The 16,024-nt window shown below is 41.0% G+C and overlaps 1 protein-coding gene across 2 annotated transcripts in view; it reads right to left on the bottom strand.

The window, feature by feature from the left end:
• The window catches only part of GAREM1 (GRB2 associated regulator of MAPK1 subtype 1), a 106,403-nt gene that overhangs the window by 14,890 nt on the left and 75,489 nt on the right, over positions 1-16,024 (bottom strand). The window contains exon 3 of one of the 2 annotated variants that reach the window (XM_075744172.1): positions 6,840-6,970. The exons of the other annotated variant lie outside the window; for it this stretch is intronic. Coding sequence (XP_075600287.1) covers positions 6,840-6,970 — 131 coding nt within the window. The remainder of the gene's footprint in view (positions 1-6,839; positions 6,971-16,024) is intronic. 2 annotated transcript variants of the gene reach the window in all.

The following is a 16,024-nucleotide window of genomic DNA, read 5'->3' as shown; positions in this document are numbered from 1 at the left end:
GGCGTGTTTGAAGACAAAATTATTCTAAATTTTAAAAAATTGGCAAATATTCTTTCTTTTTTTTTTTTTTTTTAAATACAGTCACAAAATAATAATAGGTGAAATGAGGCTGAATTTTACTGTGCTGGAACAAAAGAAAATCACACCATGGTTCTAGTTTGGCACTGTGAGAAAAATACTGTTCTGCATACTTCCCACTGAACAAAAATATAAGGTATCAGCTGCTGTCCAAAACTGTAATAAAAAATCAAATCATGAAATTGAAAGTCTAAGACTGCACAGCTTTGTCCCTATCCATTAACCCTACTATGGTGAAGGGTACATGGCTGCTGGTACAACTCAGCAGGCTAAGTATATTTTAAAATTTCAATTCTGAAAGTCAAGAAAGGTAACTCCTCTCTTCCTGTGTTAGGTTCATTCATTCATTATCACATGAGTGTTAACATCCATAAAGCATACATGGTAGGTTAATATATGTTCCAGGACATTAGCAACAAATATCTCTCTCATTCATACCATATGTAGCAATCACTCTAAAATCATCTAGAAACTCATGCACAGATATCTCTGAATTTTTGTTTCTCAGATTACACAGCTAAATGATGTTTACTTTGTCCCTGTAGCAATGACCTACGAAAACCAAACTTGCTGTCTTGTTCACTCAAATATTTCACTTTATCAATGGCCACAAAACTTATGAAAACATCAACAAATAGGGCCATGGACTTTAGCAAAGGACATCAGGTGAGACCTGTAGAATCCTCCAGGTTGGGCGGGACCCTCAGAGTCATCTAGTTCAACTTGCTCCTCAAAGCAGGCGTAGTTACAGCAGGCTGCTCAGGGTCATGTCCAGTTAAATTTTTAGTTTCTCCAAAGATGGAGATCCACATTTTCTCTGGGAAAGCACTTTCTGTGTTCAACCACCCTCAATAAAAAAATATTTTTTTCTTATATTAGAGCAGAATTCTCATGTTCCAACTCATGCCTGTTGCCTCTTGTCCTCCCACTGGGCACCTCAGATGAGTCTGTCAGTCTTTACACCCTCCTCGCTAGGTCCCCTCAGCTGTCTCAAGGCTGGACAAACCCAGTTCTCCCTGCCCCTCCTAATATGTTGCTTGCTACAGCCCCCTGACTATCTTGGTATACTGGACTTGCTCCCACATGTCAATGTCTTCCTTGTATTTCAAACACTTGGACCGGCTAGTGGCATGTCCCAGCCCATGCACGTGACACAGCACGTCACTGGTATATGATGGAGAGAAGACAGCAGCGTGCTAACTCAGAGCGGAAGAGTTAAGGTAGTCCAGAACACAGACTGATGCAGAAATAACTGGCAAGCTGTTAGAATCTGCTTATAATTCTGGAAAACAGATAACTGTACAGAAGGTGGAAAGCACCCGAGAAGCCTTCATTCAGCTGCATAACATACTCGGGAGGGCCGATTCCAGTCCCATTGCAGCTCCACTCTGCCCCACACTTCCAGCTCACTTCCCTCCTCCTGCTTTGCCCACACTCGAGCAATGCTCTTGCCTCCTTTGGGACTTCTGCCAGGTTCGGTTTTGAACCTTCAGGTGTCAAGACCTTGCAACTGGTAGGAAGCTGAGACCAGCTGAAGGAATAGGGGGAAGGAAGGTAGGACAATACATTTCCTCAAACATCTCCATAGTGAGACTGCGCTAACATGTTTTAATTTTTTGTGTGTGCCCTTTCCTCACATCTTTTATTTAAACCAGGAATTCTTCACGGGACAATCCCAGTGCAACAATATACAGCAGTAACCATCATACCTCCAGTTGCTGTCATTACCTGATAAACACAAAGTATCCTCCAGTTATTACACTACTAGCCTTGGGAGCATTCTGAAATAACTCCTTCCCAAACAAATTTATCTTCATGGTTGCTCTCTCTGTTTTACACATTATAACAAGGATGCTTTATGCATTATGATGATGATTCCTGCAGTTTTACTTCCCCCTCGTCCCTCTTTTGCCCTTCCCAGCCAATTTTCCCTTTCTGTTAATAGGTAAGAACAATCAGTGCTCCCAGCTCTGTAGGAGATCAGTGCTTGTGCCACTATACTCCAAAGCCATCTAGAAATCACTAGCAGGTGAACAGCAAATTGAACAACTCCTAATGGAGAGGACCCACAGAACCGGAACCTACTCCGTGCTGTACTTACTCTCCACCTCCCTACTGCCAGATGTTGATCCATACAAACTGTTCACTATTGATGCCAGGAAGGTTACTGGCTTACAGACATCAAACAACAGTGGCTTAAGTCGCTATAATGTTTTAAATTTTAAGACTCCCGCAATTCAGTAACAATTCAGAAGCCAATTACATCCTATTGCAGAAGACAGGCATCAGGAAAGTGATTAATGATTATTTAGGAAACGTTCTTTTGGGAAAGCTCAAGCATATTTTTTCTTTTGCTATACGAAAGCATAACTCAGAAAAATAGATTTTGATAACACCTGAGTCAATATCCTGTCTTGGACTCCAACTGTTCTAATTTGTTATAGTTTGAAGTAGAAGTCTTCAATCACTTGGACAAACATGAACTCTATAAAGTCATAAAGTCCATTTCTTATATGTGGCTTCATATTGCTTGTTTGACCTGCTAGATCTTACTAGAGTACTGCAAGGATTGCATTCACAGTAAAAATTCACAGTTAGGATTTCTTTTGGTAGAGCTCTTTTTAACTGTGAGCTCTCTGATTCATAGTTACTGCATACAGTTCCTTACTTAAAGCCAAGGGACTGATTAGAACACTTTTTGAAAATTTTTTTACAGGTCCCCAAAAATGAATTTTAATATAAAACAGTGTTTGGAAGAGCTATTAGCAGAAAAAATAAGAAACTTTTTCAAAGAAGTTGACTAAATTCAGTGAGACAGCATCCCATTTTTATTTTATAAATGTCTGTCTCCCAGGACAGAGAATCAGCAAGTACAACTCTTCATGCTGGCATACACGTGTTTCCGTCTCAGCTAAGAGGGACTTCGCCCTGATTACTACATTAAAAGCTGGCTTCAGTGTTGCTTAAGGATATGTCAAATAAATCAAAGCGTTCAAAAAATGACCCTAAATGTGACAGGTAATACCACAGAGCTCTAACATGAAGCATCTCTTCATGCGGGATGTCAGGAGGACCAGCACATGAAGCCAGTGCGAGGCAATGGCGCTCGCTCATAAGGCTGGACCCAGCCACAACGTGATGAGGGGCCTGAAACACTAATTCTCAAGGTGAGAAGGACTATGAACTGCCTGCAAATTTGGAGTTAAAACCTGCACACAGACGGTTTTGAAGACAGTTGCTACTGCAGCATTAAAAAATGTCAGCATAGGTTACAGCATTTTAAATATGTGCTTTTTGGAAACTCAGGGCAAGTTTATCAGAGCCAACACGACTGCAATCAAATTAGATCAATTTTGCTTCCCTGTGCTACTTTAACATTCATAAAAAAAAAAGGTGCGCAGTTTTCACTACATATTTTTTTCTGACAGAATGCACACTGTATGGGCCAACATGGTTAAACCACTGCGAAAAGAGGATTACATTAAAAAATAATAAAATTTTGTATCAAAAGTTCATGTCAGCCAAACAATATCTTTGATAGATAAGAAAATCTTTGACAGATAAGAAAAGAATCATTAAAGGGGTAGTTCTCCAACCTACCTCTGCATCCTGGAAAGGCTCTGCAAACAACTTCACAACCTCTCCTGGGAGACCGAGTGATATCATCAGGACAAAAATGATATCCCGGAAGATTTGAAGGGTCCTACAACACTAACTGGGCTGGTTTTTAGAGTGCAGAAATTCATGGCTTGTCCAATGTCCAATCTATCAGGCAATACTGTTGCTTTTTAAGAGAACTTTTTGTGAATTACCCTCGGTACGATGTGGGGCTTTTGTTCCTGGTTTTAAGTCTTAATGCAAATAGTTTCCTGGCTGTTTGAACAGACTACATCTGTATGGGACCAGAGCATTCAACTACAGAAACCAACTGCTGCTGTTTCAGCAAAAGCTAGGGCCCTGGGGTAGCTCAACTTTCTTAATGTTTTTCTTCCTAGCATAGAGAATAAAAAAATCCTCATCTTTGTAGTGTAATGCTGTTACCTAAACAAAATTCTCTGCAATTATGCACTGAATATTAATACAAAAAGAGATTATCACCTACCTGGTCAGTGAAGAAAAGACAGAATGCGTCTAATTTTAAATTAGGAATAGATTAAATACGTATTGACTGACTTGAATTAGCTTATCCCCAGAACACACTAAATTGCTGTGCCTGTAGATGCTGCTGGCCACTGGTTACCTGAGGCAACCGACTGGGTATACAAGCACAATACTGATGTGTATGTACATCCAAAGAAACTACCAGAAGTAGTTCTAGCCATTACAAAAGTTTGATTTAATCTAAAATTTGTGATTACTATTCTGTGAAAAGTGACTCCACCTTCCACTCTCAGCTCTGCTTGATGGCACGTGTTACAGCCCTCCTTCAAATATCCAGCAGGTCCCAATCCCCTGCCTCAGCACGTTGCCCAGAAAACCTGCCTAGCTGCAAAACCGTGGGGAAGGATGGAAAGGAGACCCATCTCCCCTGCCTCCCCCAGGACAAGGTGGCTTATTTTCCCCTTTATCAACTAATACACAAAGTAAAAATAAAGTAACCCCCTTAGAGAAGATCCTATGGCCTGTCACAGTGAGAAGGCAGCTGTCTAAACTACAACACTAGCCATAAAATCCTGCTGGAGCAGGAAAGGATTTACACAGAGGAGCAAGGCTTGCACCAAGTTGAACCACAACCACGGCACATCGGCACATGCAGGCAGACCTCAGTGAGCACAGACAAAACCACGCAGGAACTGTCTGGTGGCACCCTGTAACTCTACAGGCTCTTTCTTCAAAAATTATCCATGAAAAACTTGAGTCTTTGCAACAAGAAAGAAGTCCCAGATTTCAGAGTTCCTCCTCATTTTAAATGCTTCATCAGATACTTTAGGCATTTTTTTTCTTTTTATATCAGATTAACTACCTTCTGATACTCTCTCCTGAATTTAAATGGGCACACTGCATTGGAAAGAAATCAACTCTACTTAGTATTCCTCCCTTTGCTCTAATCAGTTTGACAGGATCTCCCCTATATAAAAATTTTAGCGTACATAATTCTCTTGCACGTAAAGGGTTATTAAGCACTTTAATAAATCCTGTTAAGTTCATTTATTTTTTGGAAGACGATAACCTTGGAATAGACTTCTATGAAACTGGAAAAACTGCCAAAAGAAATACTGCCAAGATAACTGTGTAACTAGGTTAAACCTGGATTATTATCACTGTTATTTACATTAAGGAGTACAACTATAATACCTTTTAAAAATGGATTTGATACCTAACACTAAGCTATGCTTATTTCTCAGTTTGCCAAATATGACAAAGAGTTTTAAGAACACTGATATTAAACTCAAGATACAACATTTTACATTTAAACAAGCCTGCAGACAAATACTTTTCTCCCTATAAAATCAAAGCTGCACATTTTACTGTGCGAGTCACTCTCTTGGTTTGGTCATTGATCAACTGAGAAACAACGGCACAGCACTGGATAAGGCTAGCAGTCCCAGGTAAGACTGATTTTCCTGGGTAGAAATGAAATTTTCTTATTGCCTTGATTTGCCCAGCAAACATACAAAGCTGTTCCAGCTTTCTCAATTAGCCTTCATTCATGAAAGGCTCTGGTTTATGGGTTCAGGTTAATGCAGAGCGTAACAGAAAACAACCGACTGTCTTGAAAGGCATGAGTCTGTGTTGCTGAATGAATTAACTGATGAGTTCTTGCACTCAACAGCGATTTTCAGCAATCTTGTTTCACGCTGATAAAAATTGTGGACTAGCTGGTGTCCCCCAACTCTAGCAGTGCAAGAAAGAAAAAGCCATTAAAAGGTTGTTATACAACCCCTACTTCACTACACATAGGATCAGAAAACTCTACACTGGTTTTGCACCAGCAGTATCAACCAGCTTCCCCTGTAGGGTACACAATGTGGATCTTTACCATTGCATCCCAACTCTAAGATGATCTTCTACCTGTCTTCGGTGGTGTATCAACCGAAGCAAACCAGATGAGCCTGAAAACCACTCTGCTCTGTTGGCAGAGCTGACCTACCTTGTGTAGTGTCACACATATAGGTAGGACAAGGAAGAACAAGTTCTGTCTTCATAGTTTCATGCCACTGCACTGCAGAGTGCTTGGTGATAGCAAACCCTCTTACACTCCTGGAATTGCTGACCCTTTGATGAGCCCAAGAGGTGTGCACATGCCAACACACACGCACACAGGGAACAAGTGTGTCTTTTGTTTTGGTTTGGTTTTTTTGTTTTATTCACAATGCTATTTAGCTGCAGTAATTTTGAGACAAGCAACCCCATCATTTCACCCTGTGTGCTCTCTTTGAATAAGGCTTTCTGGACAGGGATTTGAGCAGCTGCTGCTTAGCAGAGAATAAAATTCAGACTGCTGGAGGGGGAGGAGAAAGAGGGCAACAAACAACATTTGTTTAAAATCTGGCAGGAGCATCCTAATTAGATGAATTATTGGATGGATCATCAGGAGTGCTCCCCAAAGTGCCATAGGACAGGAGAGCCCTTAGAGTCCTTGTTGATTTAAGACTGCAAAAATGATCCCGAAGGGTACCATCACCGACTGCAGAACACTAAAGGCTCGTTTGTCTCAAAAAATCACACTTCCCACACAGCGCCGTTGTTCACTTGCCATGTATATAAAGGTTGTAACAGTTAATCATTTAGACAGGGATAAATATTTATTCAGGGACTACCTTAACGTTGAATGTTATTTCCTCCATGACGTAAACTCGTTCAGGAAATGCTTTAGCCACCTCCTCCACACTGTTAAAATACTGCACTGGCTCCTTAATATCTCGGTCTTGTTCCAGCAGCTTAAACTGCCCTGAAAACAGATGATAAACAGAAGAGTTGTAAGATATTTATATTGGACAACTGTCACTGTGGCAACTGCTGGCTCAACTTCTTCACCATTTTGCGCGGTCAATTTTTCCGGTTATTAGCAGCCAAACAAGAAGACGAAAGATTGCAGAGAGTCTCCTGAACCTGCCATGAAAGACACCCAGTTTCACCAGGTTGGAATGAAAAGAATGTGTGGGAGCCAAAGTTAAATTAAAAAAGATCCTTTTATCACATGCTCTCTAGAAATAGTAAATAACTATGGAGGCATTTGTGTTTGTGTACTTAATTCAGTGTAATAGTATCTGTACAGATAGCATTTTTTGGCCCTTAATATTAAATGTTTTACAGAAAGACAACACACCCATTACTCTAAAACCCCAAAACAATAAACATAAGGGTTTTGGGTTTGTTTTTAGCATCATCAAACAGCTATTAAAAAATACTAGGCTAAAACCCTTTTCCCTCTGGGCTTCCCTAAGAGTAGAATAGCACCTAACTTCCCTTAATCATAAACTAACCCCTTTGGGACCTTTAGCTAATGTAAGAAATTAAACCACACACATTTAAAACTCTTTTGAAGATGGTCACCTTCAGAAGAGCATTAGAAAAAAAGTTTCTTCCTGACTTTACCTCTCCCCAGCACAAAAACCTTGGCTATTTTTTAAGTCTTGTAAAAGGCATGAACTAAGACGGAGGCAGCCGCCCTGGGCAGACCTGCCAGGGACAGCCAGGTACATTGATCACCTCTGTGCACTATGAACACAAAGTTTAAAAGCTTTCTTTTATAAATACAGCGATAACCAAAGCTTAGATGGACACATTTGCTGCTTGTATGACTTAAAATCAGTGGAGTGATCTTCCCAAATTTAGAAACATTAACTACTACTAAGGTATAGGCTGGTCTCAGCAAGAGAATAGCACAGCAAGACTTGATGTACAAAACAACTCCAGAAAACGAGAAAAAGGCCAAGTAAAATCAATGGTTAGTGCATCTCCTCTAAATCATGTTGTGAAATTAGCAATGCATGCAGCCACTGGTTTATTGTTCTGAACAGTGCTCAACTTCATTAAAATACATCCAATACATCAGGATGTCAGCCACCTACAGAAATATTTTCCCACTCCTTCAGCATTTTTGCGCACAACGCTGCTGCCCCTATACATCCCATCAAACTTGAGACTTTTGTGACACGTTTGGAGAATTCACCCACACTAAACTATTTCAGGCCACCTAGCAGCAGAGGAGGAAACGAATGCGAGCTCAGCAAGTCCTGCCGCTCCATGAGAAAGATCTGTCCCGCCACCCTGCAAGGTGTGTGCGCACACACTTGCACGCACACCAAAAGAAATGCGAGACCAAGAGTCTCAGCTCCTCCACCCAACCCCAGCACCCCACTGACAGAGACACACTCTTCATCAGTATGCTCAAGTACTGTGGTTGTAAGCCTAAATACTAACTTACAAGAGAGAAGACTTCCTTTTATTCTCTTCCATACGTTTTGCCTTTCTAAAGTGACCACAGTAACTTTGAAGTATTATCAGCAGGGTAACTAAAGATGCTGGTACTTCCCACCACGACACTGCACTTTGCAACCTTTTAATAACCTTCACCACACTTCAAAAATCAGTTGTCTTGGAGTTTTCCTAACTTCGTGTCTGCTTCAGGACACACTATTATTTGAAGTTCAGCCAAGACAATTCCTGTACTTCAAAGACCAACACTGGGGTAGAAGCAGTAGGACCTTTGGTCTGAGCTGGTGAAACCATTCCTGTAGTATATTACAGCAATGTAGTTGACTACAGGAACGGCTTCACCAGGTCAGACCAAAGGTCTGCCTTGTGCAGCATTCCACCTTAGACAGGAGTAAACAACAGCTGTTTAAGGAGGACTTTAAGCACCATTAGCAATAACACCCAGAGTCTCCTCCACACCTCTAGGAAGAACTCATAGCTCAAGGATGCCCAGAGCAGGGAAGAGGTATCCTTGGGCTTAGTAGCTCCAGAGGTTTTCCTCCCTATAGATTTGCTTAATTGCTTACTGCAGGTATCTAAAGCTTTCATTGTAGACATACCCTCTATCTTGAAAAATTCTGGCAACCTCTTCTTCCACAGACTTTACAGTACCTCCAGGATTAAGAGTAGAAATTTTAGAGGAGTGACAAAGCTACGCCTGGCAGACACTATGAGTAGCAACAAGAAACCTGACAGTGGACAAGCATTTGGAAAAACACTTCACATATTTGATGCAAATGTGCTAGCATCCTAAAGCTGAATTCCTTAGCCTGTCCACTCTGAGCCCCTCTTGGTGCAAAGCAATAGAGGGGCCAGGCACCTCTGGGCTCAGGGAATCTGGATGATAAGCAGGGAAAGTGTGTTGTGACTGATGCTCGAGGCGTGGAAGGGGAGAGATGAAGAGTGGAGAACTGTGCTTTTTAATCCCCAGTCTGCCATACAGACCATTTAAGTCCTGGTTTTGGGATTTCCCTGTCAGCCATAGCCTAAGCAAGGGGAAGATGCATTCCCCAGCTCCACAAGTCCTTCACCCTGCAGGCACCCCGCTTTCCTGCAAAGGAAATTCAGGAGTCGGGGGGACCTGAGTGAAGTCAGACCTTCTGCTACACGGAGTCAGGACGTGCCAGGACATCACGCAGCGGCAGGGACTATGAGTTACACCAGGGAGCACCTGATAACACAGAAAAACTACTACTCTAGAGCGCAGAGCCAGTGACTGTATTTCACAGACAGTCACGAAGGGCGAAATGTTCTTAAATTTTACAGAAGTCATGACACAATGTTTGTTCTCCATGGGCTGACCCAAGACTTGCTCTCTCCTGCTTACTTCTGAGCTGCTCCTCAGGGAGCATTGCTGTCCTCTTTGATTACTGACACAGCCACCTGGCTGCAATGCTAATTGATTACTCAATTTGGGATCCACGGCTCTGATTTGCAGGATTCCCAGCTGTGGTTACTATTCAAGGCAAGCTGTGATTACAATTTATAATGGCATTTCATACTTAAATTCCCTGAAGAAAAAAAAACCACAAAAAACACAGCAAGTTTGAGTCACCTCAGACAGATGTAAGTCCAGTGGGGTCTCTTCTGATTTAACACTCCCCTCTGACGTACAGAACGGAGCTGAATATGATACCACATGGAAACTACATAGTTTTTTGAAACTATGAGATATTGCAGTGATAAAATTTTGCTAGTTCAGAAGGTGAGAACTCTTACTTTAGAGCGGGAATTGAGTCGGGCACAGTAACAAAGCATGAAGTCACATGAATAAGGAAGGAAAACAACATACTGAATAATAACAAGTTATATGAATAATACTCATCCAGCACTTTGAATGAGACAGTGGTCTTTATAATTCTAGGTTCTCTAGTTACACTGTTTGGAAGTGTAATAACATTATTTTACTATGCCTGTTATGTATTTAACAACAGATAGTCTGGTGGCAAGAAAAGGCCAGTTATCTATTACAATCCAAACTTCCATAAAAAAGTCCTGAATTCCTCAGCACAGAACAAATGCTTTAGGTTGCAAACAACTGGGAGCAGGGTTTGCTATCTATTGTAGAATGACACAAGTTTCTGGGAAAGAAAATACAAAAATCAGCTGGAGCTTTGCTTCGGTACAAAGAGATGCTCAGAACGGTCTATGCCGCTATCTGTGCCATCCTCCCCTTCCTTCAGCTGAGCCGTGCAAACACAAAGCCGTCTGTGCCTTCCCTGCTAATAACCAGCAGTTCACGAGGAGGTTGACTACAGAGGAGTACACACAGATCCCAAAGCATATAATAGAAGGGCAGCATTAATCTCCCCCTGTTACGAAATCAAGAAGTATGCTGTGTATGGAAGCTGTCAGGGCTGGATGTTAAAATGCCTCTTCTTTGGAAAAGATGGTTTATAACCCGAGATTTTCTATAGACAGTTTTTTGAAATTTATTTCCTCATTGAAAAAGGCAGACTTTTTTATTGGAAGGAGAGAAAGAAGAGCTGAAGAGGGGCCTGTAACACACATTTGAGCCAGATGTCAAGTAACTAACTAATGGAGAGGAAGGAGACAATTTCTTATTATGTTTCTCCCCAGTCTCTACTCAGGCTGACATAAAAAAGACAGCATGGCTGAAATACAGGTTAAATGGACATAAGTCTGGCTTGACTGTAAGTTAAAGTGGAATTTTATTACACTTTGCAAGAGGCACAATTTCATTGGCAGACTTTACAAAACTGACAGCAAGCTTAAATAAATCATAAGGCAATTTAACTGTGTGTTAATTAGGAATTTAACAAAAAAGTAAAGAAAATTTAAAGCTAAACCTATACTTTTACAGAAGAACCCCCATCCTTCTTTTACTAGCACAAAAAGAATAATGAAATGTTTCTCTAGTAAATCAGTGCAGGTTCAGAAGGATCAGAGGTTTGTAATACCTACACGGTCCACCGAGCAGGTCTGGTTACTCCTTTGCAGTCAAATGCAAGGAAGTAATGAACAACTACTGCAAGCTTTATATCTCTTTATCTTTCAGTCTGGCCTCTGTCAGGCACAGTATTGGAACCCTTTCATTCTAGTATATATTATCTCTGCAGATTATGAATTCTTATTTCCCTGTGAAAGTACTTACAGCAAAGACAGTAAATCCACTACTGCTAGAAATGAGCCTGGAAAGATAAAAACGCAGGGAAAGACCAGGGCTTATCCTACAGTTTATGGAGGCATTTATCAAAACCCAGTAGGAGCAGGAAGATCGGTCCACTTTCCTTCTTGCCAGAAACTGGCCCTGAAATCTGTGAGCAGGGGCATTAACCAGCCCTTTCTGTCCCAGCCTTTGAGTTGCTTCTGCTGCTTAGGTTCTTGCAGGCCTACATACGTTCACAACTCCAACCCACAGGTTATTTCTGTAATATAAGATCCTCTGGTGACTTACCCGTCACCTCAAAAAAGTCCAGCCGCTTCGAAGAGTCCAGAATGTTTCCAAGACAGAAACATTCATTTTGTACTGTGTCTGTACTGTACTTAGACCAAGGGAGTCCTTATCTAAGGCAAGGGTTCACAGACTGAACAAACAGTTAAGTTTTCATGGATATAAAAGGATGAGAGCATGTATATGCTCATATACAAAAAAAAAAAAATCTGAAAAAAAAAATTCTGTAAAAAGAAAAAAAAGTAGCTACATGTCATCAGCAGGAAACATGGAAGGTCACCGAAACATCTGCTCAATTGCGTTAGCTGTTAAATGTTTCTCCAAGGAGGCAGGAGTTGTATTGTCTTTCAGCAGCTTTGATTATTTAATAAGTTTCACATCTCTCTATGTGAGACTGTATGCAAAGCCCAGCACTTCTCAAGAATGCGCAGATGGCACAGCAGGGTAGAAAAGTACTGCAGAGGTTTATGTTTCATATTATTTGTTGACTACTGACTGCATTTCAGCATTTCAAAGAACAGCAGAGCTGACTCAAAAAGAAAAGGCTCCCTACCTGCCAGAATACCACCATTTTGGAAGAAGACAATTTTTGTCTATGTTTTTCAGCATTCTTGTGCATCAAGCTGATAGGAAATAACTTTGTTTTCCTCTCCAGAAAGATGATACTTGATATAACTGGGCAGAATTGAAGAGCATAAGCCTAAAGCATAACTAAGACATAATAACGAAGGGCACAGAGAGGTGGCTTGCTAGATATCAGGGACGATGCAGCTGCATGAATTGAAAAGTACGCTTCAGCACACCCGGTTCTTCGATGGAGCCGTATAGTCTTCAGCTGACAGTGTACACAACTGCCCTCAACACCTGATGCAGAAATAAATTTGTCTCAGTGGGGGATGACAGAAGGAAATCTCAGTTTATGTCCTCACTTGTCTCCCCATCGACTAGATCATATGGTAGAGCTATTTTGTCTCTATCTAATCCTTAGACAAGGAGGTCAGTCAAGAGCGAGCATAGCAACCCAAAGACTCTAAAACAATAGATTAAGACATAATCCTAATACTCCAGCCTACATGTAATTTTTTTATATAATTTTTTTAATTTAAATTGACATTTGCCAAAATGTCTCTGCATAGAACCTACAAGGTGGCACTTTGTTGTTAGACAAAGTGTTGTCGTGGCAGTGGCTGTAGGTGTCTAGACCTGAAAAACAGGAGAACAAAAAAGAATCCATCACAATCTTTGATACAGTTATTACATGTCTAACTGGAATCAAGGTGTAAAGTTAATACTGCAGCTCTTTTGGGGACCTATCACTAGGTAAAGGCGAAAAGGTTTGGCAGACATGCAGAAGTAAGAACGAGAGGGAAATAAATGTCTGGCTTCACTTTTGTCATCTTCCAGCTGCTTGACACCTAGCGTTTGTTCATAGCTCTGCAGAGGGAAGAAGAGTGGCTGTGTGCTCAGGTGCTCTGGAGCAGCAGAGCTCCTGGCTCCCTGCTGCAGAGGGGACAGTGCGGGGAGAAAAGACGCATTGCAGAGAGAAACTGCAAGTATAAATGGAATTACAAAACGCTGTTTTCGACAACGGGAGCAGACAGTAGTCCACAAATGAAGTAGTGCAGACAGGCTCACGGTCCTGCTGTTCATGAAGAGGACAGGAAAACTAGTCATCTGCTCCATCACCTCTGGGTTCCTTGTCAAAAGAGCTACTGACTTCACCTCAGGTTGGGACCTGGCAGCAAACTAACATGGATGCAGTGCTATAGTAAGTTCATCCCCTCAGTCAAAGACAGCAAGACAACCCAACAATTCAGGTTCATCCTTACCTACCATGCTGCTATCTTCGGTGAGCTTGTGAGCTACCAAAAAAAAAAAAAAAAAAGGTTTGGGAGGGCAGAGAGGAAGGAAATTTTTCTGAGTTTTAAGAATTTATTTGTTTATTTTTGTATTGTAGCCTTCTGAAAGCATACAGGAGACTATGAAAGGGTGGAGAATACATCAGGAAAATAAAAAGCAAAAGTCTTAGGTACACAACTTCCAAGGGGTAATGACTGGGCCACAAACTAGGAAAAAACCTACAATTGACTCTTATATTATAATCACCATGAAATAGCTACTAAACAGACTTTGAAATACTGCCTTTGTTTTTTAAGAGCTGTCTGTCAGTACTTTTTCTTGAGGGGAGGGAGAGGGGTGAAGAAGAGGATCTCCTGTGTCCCCATCTGTACCCAATCTTCTGGAAATTTTGGGAATGCAATAAAAAAAACGCAGATGAAACATGAACTAGAGACAAATCTAAGTAAACATAATACAATTATCACATTAATCAAGTGTACTGGAGCTAAACTTATGGCACTGCAAAGCAGAGGGCAAGGCACAAAGGCACATTCAGTCAGTAGAGATTGTGCAATATTTCATGGGGAAGGAGCCCTTCAGAATGAATAGTTTTACTTCTTGGAAGTATTATGAAGATTTTGAAGCCTTAAACGGCTTTATTCCTCTCTGTGTTATGTCTGCGGTACAGATATCCATTCAACCAAGAGAGAATGAGTCAGGCATCACAACCTGGTGAGACATGTTGAAGCATAGCATCAGCACGCTGACACATCACCTGTGCATATGCATAGACACCGTTCAAGAGATCAAGGAAAGGAATCCAACCACGTTTCCCACACAGCAACGCAATGCTTGCTAATCAAAACCTCTAATCCTATGCTGGCAAAGCAAAGGGGATGGTACAGCCTAGCGTTCTTTTTTCTCTTATCTTACTTTTATGACTCTCAAGTAGCATAACAAAAAAAAAAAGATTCTATTGGCAGCATAACAAAGAAAAATGAGTTCAAATGGTGACTGATGATAGCTTAAAGCAGATTTAACTCACAGATATTGCATGAGAGGGAATTTTAGGTTGCAGATGATGTACGAAGACAGACAGGGAAAACAAGCCTAACCTCTAACCTTTGTTTCATAACTTATTATCATCACAAATACAAGATTATCACAATGAAATGTTCCATTTTACAGGGTCACATGTTTGAGTGTCTGGACTTTAAGTTAACTAGATTTAACTTACTCACTGGCTTATCATCAATCTAACTTGTAATTAACATCTTTTATTCCCTTCCCATGCGCTTCCAACAGACACCAAGAATATTCCATAGGCAGCGTGTTAGTTCACACGCTCAAGTGACCATGCAGAGGAGTCTGATGACTACTGCACTGTCTGACTTTCCTAATTACTATTAGAAAAAAGCTGTTGCTAGTTTCCTGTTGAACAGTAAGACTACAAAGACATGCACATGAAGATGACATGCTCTCCTGGTGAATAACAGAGCTTATCCAGATTGCAGCACAAAAAGGCATCAAGAAAAGGAGAAAAGTTACAGAAAGCCCAACTAAACCAACCCAGAACTTGCATGAAATGTTGGGATGGCTATGACTATGCTTAACAACAGGTGCCCAGCTTAACAAAAGCTTAACAAAAGCTTTTCTTATGTGACTACTAGCATTGTTCCCTTGGTACCAGAGTGGAGGCCCACTTAGACCTCAGTTATGAAAATGGTAAGAGTCACTAAAAGCTTATGACTCTGGTCTACTACAGCAGCATCCAGCATCCTTATGAGAACATCTGCTGGAATCGCCTGCCATCAGAGAGGAACATTTTATAAGAAGGTAAAGCCAATTTATCCCTCACTTAACAGAAATCTCTATGAAAAGCTGCTGTCCTCTGTATGAACAGCTGGAAAAGAAAATGACATAGAACCAAAAGTGAAAACGTACCTTGGTTACAGTTCTTACTGCACTTCGAATCACTTGTCTTCTAAGCAAATACATTGTTTTCGTTTACACGTTTACACTGATTCAGGGCTAAAAATCTGTCCTAAGGAGCAGAGACTCAGTTTAGATACGTCAACGCAAGTCGAAGGTCAAACCTTGCACTGGATAGCAGACAAGTCCCTTAACGGCATCTTACATTGTTCTGCCCAAGTAGATTTTCCCATTTTAGAGAAAGAGATTACATACATTTAAAATTAAGAGGCAGCACAGGCTTAATCTGCCTTTGTACCTATTCTTAACTAGGTGATCTCCTCCCAACCCATCAGTATA

This window comes from Balearica regulorum, chromosome 2 (assembly GCF_011004875.1).
Source record: "Balearica regulorum gibbericeps isolate bBalReg1 chromosome 2, bBalReg1.pri, whole genome shotgun sequence".
NCBI classification, from domain to species: domain Eukaryota; kingdom Metazoa; phylum Chordata; class Aves; order Gruiformes; family Gruidae; genus Balearica; species Balearica regulorum.
The sequence above is the reverse complement of the archived record's forward strand: the minus strand, read 5'-3'. Positions and strand labels throughout refer to the sequence as shown.